Raw genomic sequence first — 18,427 nt, forward strand, 5'->3', positions numbered from 1 at the left:
AAAGGAACAGTTAAGACACTAGTTGATTTCAACGGTGTAAAATGAAGGACGGTTTGGCCAGGACACCACTGTTCTTTAATTAGTGCCAGGTTGGAAGCAAAACAGACAGACACCTCATCCTATGAATTAGATTTCTTTGGTTTTGGAATGTCAATTTATTTGGACAATGAATAGATTCCTGTAATTAAATGGTCAGGAGAAAGCTTCCAAATACTATAAAGTTTACATGGGTAATTGCATCCTTTATACAGTTAGTGTTGGCACTTAAATTTTAAAGGAACACTAACTTAATTGCCATTGTCAAAATATCAGAAACATACACATGTGCATAACTGCGATGCACAAATGCCTACATTTCAATTTAGAGATGATACTTCTTTTAGTGATTTTTCTTCAATTGCTTTTCTTCCAGCATTTTGCTAACCTGCACACGTACCATTAGTCTTCCATAACTAGACGCAAATGATCACAAGAAGATTATTGACAAATAGTGGAAAGTTGTCACGCCTTCAATGTTAAGTCAATCAGCAATAAATTTGACTACTTCCTCTTGTCTAATATCAGTTAGCACTTTCCTGTTATTAATAAATCACAAACTCATTCTTCTTGAAAGGTCATCTTTAGGTTCCAGCTTCAACTAAATTCATCTAACATGATCTGCTCTGTATTTCTCCAGGTCATTCTATTAACAGAAACCAGCACTTGTTAGTTTATCACTAGTCCTAGGTAATTGATTTGTTGCGCTGGTAATTCATGGAACTTAAGTTAAAGTTAATGGTGATGCTATCAAAGAGTTACGTCTGGTCCAATTTGTGAACAAATATGTTGTGCTTAAAGCTGACAAACAGATCCATGGTCAATTCTTAGCCTGGAAACAAGTTAATCCAGGAATGCAGACTCTTCAGTATTAAAGCAGTGGCAGAAACACCAAAATTAGCCCAAGCTGTGATGCATAGAATGTCTTTAGCCCAACTCTTCAGCCTACAGCGATATAGCCCAGACAGGTGAGAACAGGTCACCCACGTGGGCGAGATATCCAAGGGCTGTCAGCACCATGGAAATTGCACCTGAGCATGGAAAAGTAAACCAGATAGGGAGAAACTGGACTGCTTCATTTAGTTTTCAGGAGGAAACAGGCTATTAGGAACCTTTACATAATACCCTTAACAGTACCTAGAAACAGAATTTACTGATTAAGATTTCTGAAATAGATTACCATCAGTATTTGACTGACTATTTATAGTTCCAGATGCAAATCCAACATCAGACTTGGAAAATCTGTATGCAATGAAGTTAATAACACAGATTTCTAGCTTTGGCATATTTTGTATATACACATTTTGACCAAAATCTATTTCGAAGTTTTTTCCATTTCATGTCAGGATGCAGAGACAAGAATGTTTAGTCAAGTCAAGATTTTATTAAGAATTCCCTACATTCAGATATTAAAAAAAGGGCTTCAAAACACACTAAACTCAAGCAATCATTTATTAAGCCCCGCATTCGTAATAAACTCACAGAAAACAGACAATCGTACACTCTTATTCGAGATGGACACGGAGCTCACCCAAGTCATCTCTGGCAGGCAGCATTGCCACGATACACTCCACAGAATATTGTTCCTTCATAACTCCACATCATATCACTTATCCACACTTACATATCAGTAATACAAAAATACATCACCAACCATTCGGCACACACAAATAACAGGAAGGGAAGGGGTAAGGATGATACAAAAAAATATTCAGGGGTTGAAACTAAACTCAGTCGGTCCAATTTTATAAATCAGCCTGCAATTTATACAAGTTACCAATTCCTTATGGACACGATGTTCTTTTTCTAAAAAAAGTCACAGAAGTAGGATTTAGAATAACTTTTATGAAATCAGACTTTTCAAATATTTTGTTCTTATCTTTAAGCAACTTAAAACCAAGTAAGAAAATTTAACACAATTTTTATAATTTGTGGAGCCCAAATGTTCCTGGGTTTCAACCCCTAGAGATATTCATTTCACTGAACACATCCAACACAGTTTCCAATTACTCAAGTTACAAGCAGATATCACCACACTACAGTCTCCCCCCCACCCCCCTCCAGTCACGGACAGTCCTTTGTGAACGCAAGAAAAACCATTCGTACTGTATCCCACTTCTCCTCTGCATTCTCTCACCATGCCAAAGGGATTGAGAGCCACATCTTGCCATGTTTAAAAATTCAATATGCACCACCAGGTCTCTGCACGCGCTCTCTCCTTCCTCGCTCATACTAGCTCTCTCATTCGTTGGCAACACCATATGCATCAATCCCACACCAGGCTTCAAATCAAGTCACCACAGCTCTGTGCACATCATCTCGCTTCACAGCGCTGATAAACGAATCCTTGAAAAGAGTAGAGGACAAAAATGGAACACCCACCGTGGTCCCTTTGAATAGAACCTGCAACTCCATGTAGCTTGAAGCAATGCAGAGAGATGGTTTACAGAAAGCATTTTCTATACAGTATGCAGGTGTTCATGCTTGATGATCCAGGCCACTTCCTTAAAAAGATATTTCAATTTTTTGAAAAATCGACACAATACACCATTAAATATGTTCTAACCATCTTAAAGATTTTGAAACTATTTATGCAAAAGTTTCTGCACCACAGTACGGCTTTCAATTCATTACCAGGCTGTATTTACCTGTCATGGCTGTCATCACTGTCATACATCTTTCCATAGCTGACACTGTGGGAGTATTGAGAGAGGTGCTGGTGTTGGACTGGGGTGGACAAAATGTCATAAATCATACGACATCACGTTATAGTCCAACAGGTGATTTCAAACGGACGAGCTTTCAAGAGCCTCAGTCCTTCTTCAGGTGTCAGTGGGTAGATCAAAAGGTTCACAATATTGATGAGGATGTACTAAACAAATGCAAGTTGCTGTTAACTCTTTAATCGGTTAGCTGACTTTAATGTATATGTAAATCTCTGAATTCTTTTCAAGTCTAGTCCTGAGAGCACTAAACATTTTATCAGTGTAAAAAAGGTGACATTTTAGGTCAGTCAACGCACGTTAGATGTGAAGCCAAAATCAGAATCAGTTTTATTTCAGTTTGGAGTCACTGGTTTTATCTCTAGAGCAATTTATAAAATGCCACATTGACTGTATATAGTGAGCTTCCTGAACAAGCAAATATAAATTCACCCCATAGATTCAGAAGTGAGAAACTCTCCCCTCCACAACACACGCACACGCTCACTCCCCCCTCTCTCACTCGAGCAAACGATGAATCTATATTTGCAGATAGGTTTATTTTGTTCAAAAAGCACAGTTTATGCAGTCAATATGGTCTTTTATAAATTCCTATTTTTGAAATATAACCAGACTAACTCCAAAATAAAACACAGATTCTAAACAAACCTTACATACATTGTTGGACCAAAAATGCCACCTCTTCTTTACACTGAAAACTTGTAGTTCTCTTAGGGCCATTGACTGGAGATCAATTAAAATCATCTAACTTAAGATTTAACAGCATCTTACATTTGTTTTGTACATCCTCAACGATGTGAGCCTTTAATCTTTTACTTACAAGTTCTGTGTCTGATTTACCTCTCCAACATCTGAGAGGGCTGAGGCTCTGAAAGCATGTGTTTTCAAGCACTTGTTGGATTATAATATGGGAGTAGTTCATTAATTTTAAGATGGATAGAACGTGGATGAAACAGCCTAACCAAGTGCACGCGGATATATTGCTAGGAATTCATGTGTAATCTAACAGCATTTATGGGTAAAGGGCAATGTAGACTGAAATGCTAGAAGCTCACTAAACAAGCACCACAGAATAGCTAAAGGTATCTTCAACTAGGGTATTTTCAGGTTTTTCATACTGCTTTCATATTGCAAATAGAGCTTGTTGGTATTTGATAGATTGAGATTTATTGATTGCATTTAAGTGATCACATTAGGGATGATAAAATAAAGATATTTGGCCATAACCATTCACGTTACCAGGCAAAGAATTCTTTTTATTATCTATTTAAGCTAGCTATTAAGTGTTATGATACTAAATATGTAAGACAGATCAAGAGATTTACAGCCAAGCAGAGTAATATTTTACTCTAAATGGAATGCTCCTTCTAATCATATCAGGAATAAAAAAATCCTAGAAATGGTACTTTCATCATTGTGAAGTACAGAATAAAAACAATACAGTCAAGTGAAATAAGAAGGTAATAACCAAGTCTTCCAAACTGGAAGGTAAACCAGGACTCTCAAAGGTTCAACTACTTGTAAGCTTCAAGGGTCAAAACTTGCTATTCTAACCAAACAGGCAAATTCCCTTAGACGTTTTACTGTGCCAGAAATGTGTCTTAGATAGCATGGTTTCCATTCCAAAGATGGAATGATGAAAAACAAAATTAGCTCCATAATTTAAAAAAAAGCACAAACAGTTGCAAAATTCTGAAAAGGGTCATACAAGTCTAGTTCCTAACAATATTTCATGGAATGTCTTAACGTCAACCTCCCTGCTTCACTGTACTACGTAGATAAATGTGGTTTTAAATTACTTCAGGCCAGAACGGGAGGGGGGGGGGGGGGGGGGGGCAGAAAGTGCCAGAGACCGAACACTAGTCTTGGCAGCATTCAGAAGTAATGATAAAGAGCAATATTAAGCTGATCAATTTTAGAATAATTATACTCAGTGCAGCATCTGAATGAACCAGTCATCAACAGGATGGAACTTATAAAAAAGGTACCAATAAAGTTAGTCAGTCTACATATTATCAGGTCTTATTACAATTATTTGAAAAACTAAATATTTTCTCCGATCACTGTGCAGTATTTCAAAATACAACAAAACATGGTTAGAAAACAAGATATGGTCTTGCAGAAACCTAGCTTGCACAGTAAGGAGAAAATCTAGTTTACTTGGTGAAAACGCAACTTTTAAAGAATGCAGCGTTTACTATATGAAGTTAAAGCAGAAATATTCTCATGCATTTGAGTTTAAGTTGCATCTGACTTAAGAACATGTTGGCAATTTATAACTGAAGCCATTGCATCATAATGCAGTGATGAAAAATCTGAAGTTACCCTACATTGTTAGATGCAATGTGCCTTACTTTACTAAGAATCCCAGAACATGCGGAGGAGTAACAATGTGCACAGATTATAAAACATATTAAAGACTTAAACTCAAAACAAGATTTGCATACTACAACGAGCCAGGGAGAGCACCAAGTGCAAGTTCCATTCCTCAACACAGTCGTCGCTTTCAAAGTTCACCTTACTGTCAGTGTCTTGAACGACATCACAAAACACAACCACATTTTAAAAAATTTTCAATTATGCAGCAAGAAAAAAATGCCATGGAAAAACTATTTTACTTACCATTATTAGAATTCTAAACTCCTGTCTGCTCATTTGCTAGACACTAGAACTCATTTTACATTCCCCACCCTGATGATTTGGACTCCATGCTAGATCCAAAACCAGAGCCAAATCCAGGACCACCCGAGTTGGATGCTGATCCCCATCCTAACGCACCAGAATTTGAGCTGTATGAATTATTGTTGGTTCCAAATGGCTGGTTCTGTTCCCTCGGTACGTTTCCCTGATTTGGCTGTGGGTTTGCCCCTCCTGCACCAGATTGGTTCTGCTGACTGGCAAGCATTCCCATCATTCCCCAACTGCTTTGCAAAGCTGCTTGGGCAGCAGCCATCATTGCTGGGTTGATGCTAAAAGCTCCAAAATTCATTCCACCTCCACTCATATTACTGTTTGGACTGCCACCTAATCCTCCCCCACCACCTCGGCTATTACCAAACCCACCCTGATTGCCAAAGCCTCCTGTGTTGATACTGTATCGTCCTCTATCTAGCTGCTGTCTAGCATTCAAATGCTTAGGCTCTGCATTGGAAATGTGCACGCTGACCCCCTTAATGATCAGATCTTCACCACAGAGAGATTGGGCAACCTGTGGGGGGAAAAAAACCAAAATCAATGTGCAAATCAATGTGCAAATTAGTAAGCAATAACCCAAAAAGAACATTCACTCTGGCATGCTGAAGTCCTCATGTACTGACGTCAAGCAATCAGTTTCAACTTACACAAGTTGGAGTAAAAGGCAAGTTACTACAATGTATGGTTAGTCATCACATCAGAAGAAGGTATAGAGTGGAATAAAGTGAAATAAAGCTAATATGTCCCATTACCATAACTGCCATTATTGTTCACAGCTCAAAAATTTGCTCATTAACTAGGCACGTCCCCAAATCAGTTAATCCTAGAGAAAATCTTCAAAATTTCATTCCATGTTATTTATTGAAATTCTCGTGACAGACTTTAATGTTAATGCAATGTTTGTCAAGATAGCTTGTAAGATCAAGATTATCTACCAACTGACAAAAATTTCCAAAATGGCTGAACTGTTGGAAAGCAATGAGTGAACACAAGTCATCTTTCATGGAGATAGTAGGAACTGCTGATGCTGGAGAATCTGAGATAAAACAGTGTGAAGCTGGATGAACATAGCAGGCCAAGCAGCAGAGAAGCGGGAAGGCTGACGTTTCAGACCTAGATCCTTCTTCAGAATTTCAAGAAATTTTAAATTTCGTGTTTTCACATTCGATTCTGCTCAATGGTCATAACATGGTCACAGCCTTTGATCGCCAGATAGCTGCATAAGTGAATTTGATTTTTAAAATTTCCTGCCTCTTCTCAAAAACATTAATAAGCTGCTCATCAGCAAGACAATTGATAATTTAAGTTTTTAAAAGTAAAGAACATGGTAAAGAAATAAACCTTAATATTTACTTTTTAAAAGAACATACCTGGTCATCAGCAAATGTGACAAAAGCAAAAGCACGGAATGGTTTTGGGATAAACACATCAGTCACATCACCAAACTGGGAAAAGAACTGACGAAGCTCATCAGCACTCATGTCCTCAGTGCAGCGACCCACAAACACCTTTCTGCTTCTCAAAGGCTCATCTGCATTTTGCTACAAAAAGAAAAACCATCACAAATAATTAAAAATTCCAAAGGCTGTTTTCTTCTTGGTGATTTCTACAACAACCCTCCACCCTCCTCACCAAGACGTTTTCTTAGATCAGCATGTTCCACAGCCAACTAGTCAGCAGGCCATTCTACTGCTGGTAACATGAAGGGAGACAGGAATAATTCTGTATAGTTCAGATTACCCTAGTTATCAGTCATCGTAACATTATTCAATGGGGGTGGGGTGGTGGTGCACAAACAAGGGAAAGTACAGTTGGTACCAAACGTTTCAAGCTTTGAGAAGTTCAGAGCAGGGGTATCAACAACTTACATTTTTCAAACAATTACATGGATGAAGGGTGTATGATTGTTCAAATGGTCAACCTTAAGACAGGTAATAAAGCAAGCTGGGAAGATGACATAAGTCCGTAAACGGCTGTGGATTTATCACACAAGTGGGTTAAAAATTGGTAAGTGCTGCTCTCACAGAATGAATGAGACACTCAAGGATAGAAAATTTACATACCATTTCAAGGGACACTGAAAAACCTTGCAGTCGAGAGGGTTTAGAGACATGAAACAGTTTCAACATCTTGGCAGAGATCGGGAAAGCGAATTGAATGTCAAATACACATTGCAAAGGGAACAGAATTCCTAAACAGGGATATGTTATTATAATTGTGTAGGACACTGGGGATACCATATTTATAATATGTGTACAGTTTTTGGCTGACTTAAGTTCATAAAATGTTGGTAACCCCCTCAGCCTAGGCATAAATTATCTTAAAGAAAGGTTCACTGCCAGTGTACAAGATTTGAAAAATGACAGGCAATCTAACTGAAACATACAAGATCCTGAGGCAAGTTGACGTCACGAGTGTTGAAGGAGTATTTCTCTTTTTGAGAATGTTTAGTAATAAAGGAACAGTGCAAAAATTAGGGATGGTTCCACTTGAGAGAGAGATTAGGACTTTCTTCTCACGGGGCCTACAAAGTCTGTGGAATGCTTCTCCAGGGACAGATCATTGAACATGTTTAAAAGCAGACTGTGCCTTTAAAGAATAAATTCTTCATTGTCGGTGAAAAATCTACAGTTACTGGAGTCAGTGCAGTGGAATTATAGCCAATCAGATCAGTCATGATCATACAGAATTGGACAACCATGCTTGAAGGGCCTCCTGTATCTAAATCCTGTTTTCTATTTAATTAGAAGAAAAAAAGATTATTGAATGAACTCCTTACCAAAAGTAAAATGAAATACTGAAAAGCCCCAATTTGAATAATTGGGAGTTGGAGGGGCAAAAGCATGTAGAAATTGCTGACTAGCCCATTTCTAGTTAGCTTTTCAATACAACATTGCAGCCCCTTATAGGCTGAACCACACTGTTCAGAACCGTGGTCTGGATTTTATCAAGCTTTAAGTCTCACATCCGTTTCAACCTCCTTAAGACTGCTCAATTGCTGAAAATCTTTCATACCTGCCACCTCTAGATGCAATTATTTCAAATGCTTGCCTCACCAGTTACCTACTTTCCCACCTTCCATAAAACTTCCCTCATTCTTAGTTATACGAAGTCAAATTCACTCAGTCTGACACTGTCTGGCAACACAACTTTGAAGTTATCGCCTTTATTTTCAAACCCTCCAGAACTCCCAGTTAGTCCACATTCTGACTCCTCCAGCCCCCATTATGCTTTGGAGATCTCTATTCTTTTCTCTGGCATACCACAATTTTCATTTGCTCCATCATGGCAGCCAGGCTTGGCCCCTAACTCTTTCCACTCTTTACTATGCTCCTTAAAATCTGTGTCTGACAGAAAATTAGGATAGATAACTGGAGATTTACGTGGCACTGCGTCCAAGTGTCTGCCAACAGACTTGTAAAATGTCTTGGGGCACTCAGGCAGAAAAGGGACAACACCAGCGAAAGCATGACCATAACCAGAAAGCAGGAAGGCTATACTTAACAACAGTTTTGAATCCAGTAAACACTTCGCCTTTCTTTGGGATAAAGACCGACCAGATTACGAATATGTTGGTTCGGCTGCATCCTGCAGAGTCAAACTTGAAGGGTGTGCCACGTGTCTCTAGGAACCCACCAAATGCAGGTTGTGCACTTTACAGTCGCTTAGATACTGAACACTTAACTCTTATTTGTTTTCTTCTCTTTTTAAGCCTACTCTTATGAAAGCTGCATTTCAGTTATTTTAGTGAAAAAAGGTCATACCTTGGAATTAGGCAGTTTACAGTCACACCAGCGTCCATCAATCATGTGCCGTTGTGACATCACTTTCACTTGTGTTTCATATTCTGTGAATCTGACAAACCCAAAGCCTTTAGAGTTCCCTGTCTTAGTGTCCCTCTTTACCTGTGGACAAAGAGAATCAGTTGCAAACATAAATAAAACAGCCAAATATCATCTGGAAAAACACTATACACACAGAAACTTCATTCTCCACTCTGGATCAGTCTGTCTTTATTGGAAGAGAGGACTAAGATAGCCCATTAGCAAAAAAACCCACAAGATTTTAACTGCTCATCATTGGGATGTAGAACCCACTACTATATAGGTTGTTTGTCAGGAAACACTTGTTTCCCATAATTATTTTACCAAAGGCACACAATGAAACTGAAAAAGGTAAATGTAAAGTCAACATTATCCCAGAGGACAGAAATACTGCTCTCAATAGAGACACACACAACTAGTAATTGGTTTGATCCAAGGGTTACCACACCTCAGGCTCAGTTGAGAAAGTAGGGCCTTCGTGGTGGTGTCTATACGCCAATTGCTTCATAAGCAGCATACCCATTAATTCATTATTGGCCTGAAGTCAAATATACTGCAATACAATTTCAAAATGCTACAAAGAACAGACATTGATCTGGAATTTGAATATTTTGATCCTTTATGATGGGCAAGAAAAACTTGAAAGTGAACGGACATTGGTCACAAACATGCGAAAGAATTTGTATAAACCTCAAAACACTTGAATACAAAACCAAAAAAATGTTTTCACATTGTTGACATCCTTGTTCATTTACATAAAGACTGCACTTTAACCATCTCATGAATTTAAGTGTGTAACTGAAATAGAAGGTTAAATTCATTTATTATAGCTCTTAACTGCAATGGCAGTTTCAGTAGCCCAAATTAAAATACAAGTTCTAGACAGGAATTCAAGGACTCCATCTGGTGATTACCATATCTATTTATAGAACAACTGTAACCTGACCTGCACCATAATCACTTCTCCAAAAGTACTGAAATAATCCTTCAAGTCCTGTTCAGTTGTCTTCCAGGGAAGTCCAAGAACAATGAGATCTGATGTTTTCTGGACTGCTCTCTTCACTTTCACAGCTGAAGCAGCATCAATTTCATCCATTTTCCTTTTGTTATCTAGATACAAAGAAAACAAGGGTTCATATTTCCCTGCGTTTCAGCATTACAAGCAAACCTGTCTGATTCAACTGCTTCATTATGGTTGATATGGTAATACATGTTTTAGCTCCTCAATAAAAACAGCCCAGGCTATTAGAGGGTTGAGAGAAGGTGGGCATTTCAGTGTGGAAACCCATGAAACTAGTGTCTCAGGGATCATTGCTGGACCACAACTGTTTACAATATATACTAATAACTTGGAGAGAAAGTTGAATGTGGTACAGCCAAGTTTACAGATAAAGACAGGTTGGAAGGCAAGCGGTGAGGATGACAATCTGCAGAGGGTTATAGGCAGGTTAAGCTAGGAGGCAAAATCTTCCAAGTTAATGCAGGAAACAGAGGGCACACATTTTAGTTGGGAAATATAGAGCTGTCGAGTATTATAGAGAAACACTGCAAAATGCAAGAGATCTGGAGTCCTTGCCCACAAATCACAAAAAGCAAAGTTTGAGAGCAACAGAGAAAATAAAACGGAATGTTGGCCTTTATTGCAATGGGAAATTAGTATAAAAGTTGGATGATTTTGCAAAAGCTATTGAACAGTCAGACCACTGCTGGAATACTGTGAACGGTTTTGGACACTTTAAGGAAAGATATAATGGCACTGAAGGCAGGCTATATAAGGTTCATTTAGTTGGCACCAACCATGCAAAGACCCACATATCTCATGCCCAGTGACACAGAATTTCCCAGGTGGACGATGATACTTGTTGGCAATCACCTGCTAACAGCCAAATCTTATGAGAAGCTGAGTAGATAGTGTCCATATTCACTGCAATTCAGAGCAGAGCTGACTTTATTAAAATGTACAAGAATTCGCAGTGCATTGACAGGGTAGTACAGAAAGGTTGTTGCCCCTTGTGGGTCAGTTTAGGACCAGAGGACATCATCTCAAAGTCAGAGTTCACATATCTAAGGCAGAGACAAGGACAAATTTCTTATGAAGGCAGTGAATTTCTGTAATTTTTTTTTCCTTGAAGGGCTATTGAGGCAGGGCAATCAAGTATACTTAAGGGAAAAATAAACCTTCAGAACATAAATTCTATTGGGAAAAGGCAGGAAAGCAGAGTTGAGGATCACTCAATGTCATTGAATGGCAGAGCAGGCTCAATGGTCTGAACTGCCTACTGTTCCTATGTTTTAGATCATGGAATGCCTAGTGTGGAAACAGGCTCTTTGGCCCAACAAGTCCACACCGACCTTCAGAACATCCGATCCAGACCTATCCCTGAACACCATTTGCAAGTGAGCATGGTCAATCCACCCAACTTGTACATCTTTGGGCTGTGGGAGGAAACTGGAGCACCCAGAAAAAAACGTGCAAACTCTATAGAGACAGTCGTCCAAGGCTGGAACCGAGCCTGGGTCCCTGGTGCTGTGAGGTCCTGTTGCCCCTTAGGCCCTTTTTAAATTTTTCCCCACCTCACCATAAACCTATACCCTTTAGTTTTGGAATCGCCAAAATAGACCTTATCTATTCACACGCTCATCATTTTATAAACTCTGTAAAGGTCAGCGCTCAGCCTAGAATGTTTCAGGGAAAATAGCCTCAGTCTATTCAGTCTCTCCCTATAGCTCAAACCTTCCCATCCTAACAACGTCCTTGTAAATCTTTTCTGAACCCTTTCAAATTTCACAACATCCTAGATTAGGGAGACTACAAACACACATAGTATTCCAAAAGTAGTCTAACCCATGTCTCAAAGTTGCAACATGAGCCTAACCCCCACCCCACCCCCAAATCCTACATTCAATGCACTGACCAATAAAGGCAAGCATTCCAAATGCCTTCTTCACTATCCTATCTACCTGGGGCTCCACTTTCAAGAACTATGAAGCATAAGGTCTCTGTTCAACAACAGTCCATTAGGTAACAGAAACATTTCAATAACTTAGAACATTGGCACTGCTGCAGTTTATTACTTGAAACAAGGGATGAGTGTTTAATATAAATTCAGGAGGTCCATTACTTTAGAGAGTTAGAATTACATGTCTGGGGAATTTTAGTTTTGTTAAGTAACCAAATTTACTATGTAAAACTAATAATGACCACAAAATTACTGGATTCTAGAAAAACCATCTGGCTAATTGTCACCTTTCAGGTAAGGATGTGCAGCATTCCTAATCTCTGATCCTCATCACTCCAGACCCATAGCAATGAGTTTGGCTCATATTGGCCTCAAGCAGCATAATAATCTACTCAAACAAAAAGAGTTCATGGAGCAACTCAGGTCTGGCAACATGAGGCAAGTGTAACAGAATTGACATTTTTAGCCCTGCGACCTTTTGAGAATTGCTGCCAGACCTGACAAATCTCTGACAATTTTTGTTTCTTTGCAAATCTCCAGCAACTGTATTGTGTTTTATCAGAGGAAGCTGTCTGACTGCTGAAAAAGGGTGACAATGAAATCCTTCTGACATTCAGCCTGTGCCTGGGCACAGCAATAAAACTTGAGCTTTTAAGATCTTCAGCACGGGTTACCACCCCCCCTCCCCCAAAAAGGAAATCAACAGTTAAAACGATTACAAAAGACAAGTTAAAACATCAGAACTGCAAATATCAACCCCGATATCAGCAGTGGCTACTGCATAGAAATGCTCTGGTTTTGTAGACTTCTATCCAGTAAATCTTTATGGACTGCTACTCATATATCCGAACCAATACGGACTACGGCAACGTTGGGCGTACTGGTTGGGATGGAAGCGGAGCATAAATGGCGGTCGCGTAGTTGAAGCACAAAGCCAGCAGCTTATAAGGGAAGCAAAAAAAGAGAGTTAGGAATAGTAAATAAGCTTTCACTCCCGATTTTTGAGAAGGAGAACTCAGAGGCTGCAGCCCGGGGCGGGGGGGAAATTAGCGGAACGACTTTAACGCTTGATCGAAGCCAATCAGACTAATTTGCTTGTGCAAGCTGAAAGCACAAGGCGACGGCGTGTTCAGCAAATGGCGGCTGGGCACCGGCAGACGAGCGGTGAAGCGAGGCTCTCGGGACGGTGTCGCTAAATAAAAAAAAACCATGCATTTTGAATAAAAAGATTGCCGTTCCTCTCCGTCGCCAAGCACACCGCGCCCCCCGCCTCCAAATCCCTGGGGAAAGGGAGTAAACCGTCGCCGCCATTCAGCGCGAACCGACCCTCGCTCCCCATCCCCTCCCCCCACCACGGGGGCCGCACCTTTCGGGTAGTTAACCACATAGACCAGGTTGCCCCAGCCATTGTCCGGGGCGTGCAGGATGCCTTCCACCAGGCGCACGCCTCGCATGCACTGGTTGTCGGGATTACGGTATCGCAGGCCGCAGGCGCCCGGGAACTGCGCCGTCACCGTGGACAGCAGCACCGTGCCGTCGTCCTCGCTCGGGATCTCCATCGGTTCTTCCGACTCCTCCTCCGCCACACGGATATACTCTGCCATCGCCAGGGTGAAAAGCTGGGGTGGGAACAAGACAAAGAGAGAAACAAAGAGAAGGGACGAGCCCTGATGAACAGTGAAGCGCGGCGGCGGATTGACGGGACAGCGACAAGCTGCCTCCTCACTCGATGAAAAGCGCGCACAAAATGGCTCCTCCAACCCCACTACACGCGCTCTGCCTGGGCGTTCGTACGCTCCGTCATCAAAGTCTGTGCGAAACGTCACCGTCTGGCGCGTTGAACGTCAGCCCACCACATGACATGAGGCTCACGGTGGGCGTCTTTCATTTGTTACTGGGGGGGGTCAGTGTGCATATTGTTAATTAAAAATCCTCCTGCGTGCTTGATGTATGCATTATTCTAATTCATTATTATGAGATACATTATACTCATTTTTATTGATTGAAGGCAAAATGTTTGTCGTGTTTGTTCGTGCTGGCTGTTATATCTGTTTTATTAATCTCCCCTGTATTAGGATGGAAGCGCCCTCCTTGCTTGGTAAGGTGTCTGGTTACACAAAGGGAGTTTGGCACCTAAATGGGTGAAAATGTAAATGTTATAATCCTTGTTCTATGAAGAATTTATCGTTTTGTCAATGTTTAATGGTTATTATTCCAATGCAATTCAGCACAGTTGCTAATTTTAATAAAAACAAAAATTGCTGGAAAAGCTCGGCCTAACCTTAATGTCAGGGCAAGACTATAAAGAAAACACTCTTTCTTAGGGCAGACAGCTCTGAAATATTCCCTGTGAGCATAGCTAACAGTTGAAAGTGACTCAATCACTTCATTGTTTTGGTGACAACAATAGTGAATTGTGCCTTACAGATATTTTTGCAGCTGAGGTAAATGTACACTAGCAGCTTGCATTTATATGGCAACCTTAATGTCCTACAAGGGCGCTGGTTAGGTCTGTCTGCACGGCTAGCATTTGCTTTAGTAACACCAAGCGTCTGTTCCTGACTGAGGTAGACTTGGGACCTGCTCAAGGGTGGTACCCCTCAAGCTATCAAACCAATTGTCTCTCCCTTCCTCGAGACGGACCTCTTATGGCATAGTGGACAATATTTGGCATTGAACCACAGAAGGACACATTACGACCAAAGCAATACATTGGATGCTGGAAGTCTGAAATAAAAACTAATTGCTGCTGAACTAGTTCTGACCTGAAAGGCCTGATCTATTTCTTTGCTCCCAGTTGCTACCCGTTCAGAGTATTTACAGCAGTTTCTGTCCTTTGTTTTAAGAGATGTTAGGACGCTGCATACTTGATCAGAGGGATGTTGTATGGAGTGTTTTAAAGAAACAAAGGTAGAGCCTTCGGAAGGGGATTTGGGGGCATAGAACCTTGTTGGATATGGATCCTGTAGAATAAACTGTAGTTGACGTTCAGACCTGCGTTGGCTATCCAGCCATGATGGTATATATAGATTTTTTAAACTTGACCGATCTGGTCGATCGAGCTTCGGGACATAGAGTGGCAGGGAGAGAGAGCTTGATTTTCTCAAATAAAATCAAAATACTCCTGTAGATGCTAGAAATCTGATACAAGCACAGAAAATGCTGGAGAAACTCAGCAGATCTGGCAGCATCTCTGGAGAGGAAAAAAAGTTAATATTTCAAGCCCAATATGACTGAAGTTCCTGAAAGTGCAGTCACAGGTAGAAACGGTGGTGAAAAAGGCATTCGGCTTACTTGCCTTCGTTAGTCAGTGCGTTGTGTTTGAAGGTAAAATGTCATGTCGTAGCTCGACAGGACATTGGTGCCCACTTTTAGAATGTTGTGTACAATTCTGGTTGCTGTTCTATAGGAAGGAGATTGTTAAACTTGAGAGGGTTCAGAAAGATTTAGAAGGATGTTGTTGGGACTGGAGGGTTTGAGCTATAGGGAGAGGCTGAATAGACTGGGGCGTTTTCCCCTGGAGCATCAGAGACCTTAGAGATTAATAAAATCATGAGGGGCATGGAAAAGGTGAATAGCCAAGCTCTTTTTCAAAGGGTGGGAGGTTTCAAAACTAGACGATATAGGTTTAAGGTGAGAGGGTAAAGATTTAAAGAGGATCTGAGGGCTAACTTTTTAACAGTCGCATGTGTAGGATGAGGTGTAAATAGGGAGAGAGGGGGAGGTGGATCGAAGATGGATAGAGGAGAAGATAGGTGGAGAGGAGAGTGTGGTGGGGTTGGAGGGGAGTGTGGAGCAGACAAGGGAGTCGCGGAGAGAGTGGTCTCTCCGGAAGGCAGACCAGGGTGGGGTTGGAAATATGTCTTTAGTGGTGGGGTTGGATTGTAAATGGCGGAAGTGTTGGAGGATGATTCGTCGTATCTGGAGGTTGGTGGGGTGGCATGTGAGGACGAGGGGGATTCTGTTTTGGCAGTTTTTGCGAGGGCGGGGTGTGAGGGATGAGGTGCGGGAAATGCGGGAGACACGGTCGAGAGCGTTCTCGACCACTGCGGGGGTCTGGTCCAGTTCTGAGGAAGGGCCATAGGATCTGAAACATTGACTCTGATTTTCTTCACAACTGCTGCCAGACCTGCAGAGCTTTCCCAGCAACATAACAAAGTGTGGAGCTGGATGAACACAGCAGGCCAAGCAGCATCTTCAGAGCACAAAAGCTGAGGTTTTGGGCCTAGACCACTTAACAAGCAACTTTGTTTTTGTTCCTGATTTACAGCATCTGCAGTTCTTTTCATTTTTATTTGGAGTTTAGAGGGATATGAGTCAAATGCTGCCAAATGATAGTAGATCAGATTGGGACGTCTGGTCAGCATGCATGAGTTGGACCAAATGATCTGTTTCTATACTGTAAGACTAAGATTCTAACGGTCATATCAAACCTGAAACATTAAGTCTGTTAATCTCTTTTCACAGATGCTGCCAGATCTGCTGAGTCTCTCCAGCATTTTCTCTCTGTTTCTTGTTTTTCTCAAGATTGCTAAACTATGAGAACAGCCTTGTTCCCAGATTAAGTTAGATAGCCTTATCAGACCTAAGAGAAAAGAGGGTGATTAAAATGTTTTTGAAATCGGCCTTGGAAGTCTGGAAAGACAGATGTGTGAGCATGTCCTTCGATGTCTCTGACCTGATAAACATGACTAATAATTAGCTAACAGCTAAATACTCTGAACAACTGCCTAATTTGTAATCTAAACCAAGTCCTGATGAGGACCTGAAAATGAGAATCCATCCCCAATTCAGCATGTGCAGGTTTATACTGTATATAGGACAGTGACTTTTGAAATTGATTACTGTAATTGTGAGAGAGAGAGAGATGACTCATTTGGCCTCTGAAGACTACCTCTCACATGGTTGAATCAGTTGTGGATGTAAGTACTTTTTAACTTCATGCATCTGAGTTCATTAGCAAGTTGGATTCTTTTCAACAGTACCTCCCCTCACCACTTCCTTTTGGTTGGTTAACTAAGTCCGGTCTCATTATTTCTAAGATTCTTGGGTCTGAATACTTAAACCCGCTAAGACGAGAAAAGGATCAACAACTAAGGCAGATGAAGGCACCGCTACCAATTGTGGAGCAATTCAAAATAAGAATATTTACGAGACGAGAATTGAGAGATGTAGATATCTGAAAGTGTGTAGGTCTGGACAATCTTGAAGCAATAGAGATAGTGAGGCAGTGGAAAAATTTGAAAATAAAAATGAGAATTTTAAAATCAAGGTATCATATCTTCTACCTAAGATGGCGCTTTTTAAGTGGTGACTTGTAAACTTTTCACTGTACTCATACATGTGACAAAAAGCTAATTCAATTCAGAATTTTATAATAAAGGTGTCACGACTGTGAGCCACATGGGATAGGTAGCAAACTAGATGGGTGATGTGTCATAATAAAGCGTGGAGCTGGATAAACACAGCAGGCCAAGCAGTATCTTAGGAGCACAAAAGCTGACATTCATCAGAAAAGGGAGGTGGGGACTGGATTCTTAAATAAATGGGGAGAGAAGGGGAGGTGGATCGAAGATGGATAGAAGAGAAGATAGGTGCAGAGGAGAGTATAGGTGGGGAGGGAGGAAGGGGATAAGTTAGTCCAGGGAGGACGGACAGGTCAAGGGGGTGGGATGAGGTTAGTAGGTAGGAAATGGAGGTGCGGCTTGAGGTGGGAGGAGGGGCTAGGTGAGAGGAAGAACAGGTTAGGCAGGCAGGGACGAGCTGGGCTGGTTTTGGGATGCAGTGGTGGGAGCGGAGATTTTGAAGCTACTGAAATCCACATTGCTACCATTGGGCTGCAGGGTTCCCAAGCGGAATATGAGTTGCCGTTCCTGCAACCTTCAGGTGGCATCATTGTGGCACTGAAGGAGGCCCAGGATGGACATGTTGTCGAAGGAAGGGACGGGGGAGTTGAAATGGTTCACGACTGGAAGGTGCAGTTGTTTATTGCGAACCGAGCGTAGGTGCTCTGCAAAGCGGTCCCCAAGCCTCCGCTTGGTTTCCCCAATGTAGAGGAAGCCAGAACGGGTACAGCGGATGCAGTATACCGCATTGGCAGATGTGCAGGTGAACACTTGCTTGATATTGAAGGTCATCTTGGGGCCTAGGATGTGGGTGAGGGAGGAGGTGTGGGAGCAAGTGTAGCATT

General features: G+C 41.2%; 1 protein-coding gene and 1 long non-coding RNA gene across 2 annotated transcripts in view; one reads left to right on the top strand and one right to left on the bottom strand.

The window, feature by feature from the left end:
• Positions 1-1,400: 1,400 nt before the first annotated feature.
• Positions 1,401-14,011, bottom strand: tardbpa (TAR DNA binding protein a). The gene is made up of 5 exons (XM_048561320.2): positions 13,604-14,011; positions 10,224-10,387; positions 9,218-9,358; positions 6,824-6,994; positions 1,401-5,967 (listed from the first exon to the last, which is right to left on the bottom strand). The coding sequence occupies exons 1-5, from the start codon at positions 13,839-13,841 to the stop codon at positions 5,437-5,439; spliced, it is 1,245 nt and encodes a 414-aa protein (XP_048417277.1). The 5' UTR covers positions 13,842-14,011; the 3' UTR covers positions 1,401-5,436.
• Positions 14,012-14,317: 306 nt separating this feature from the next.
• Positions 14,318-18,427, top strand: part of LOC125466603 (uncharacterized) — a 94,675-nt gene continuing 90,565 nt past the window's right edge. Inside the window, exon 1 of the long non-coding RNA XR_009447400.1 lies at positions 14,318-14,386. This is a non-coding gene — a long non-coding RNA (uncharacterized LOC125466603). The remainder of the gene's footprint in view (positions 14,387-18,427) is intronic.

The sequence above is a fragment of the Stegostoma tigrinum genome, chromosome 28 (assembly GCF_030684315.1).
Source record: "Stegostoma tigrinum isolate sSteTig4 chromosome 28, sSteTig4.hap1, whole genome shotgun sequence".
NCBI lineage: Eukaryota > Metazoa > Chordata > Chondrichthyes > Orectolobiformes > Stegostomatidae > Stegostoma > Stegostoma tigrinum.

What these genes read in the sequence shown, in the direction of transcription:
- tardbpa (XM_048561320.2), bottom strand. Translation starts at nt 13,841, where the DNA reads ATGGCAGAGTATATCCGTGTGGCGGAGGAGGAGTCGGAAGAACCGATG. An exon ending in TGTGGTTAACTACCCGAAAG is followed by an intron (nt 10,388 to 13,603) that starts GTGCGGCCCCCG and finishes CTTTGTATCTAG; the next exon opens with ATAACAAAAGGAAAATGGAT. An exon ending in GAGAAGTGATTATGGTGCAG is followed by an intron (nt 9,359 to 10,223) that starts GTCAGGTTACAG and finishes CTTTGTCCACAG; the next exon opens with GTAAAGAGGGACACTAAGAC.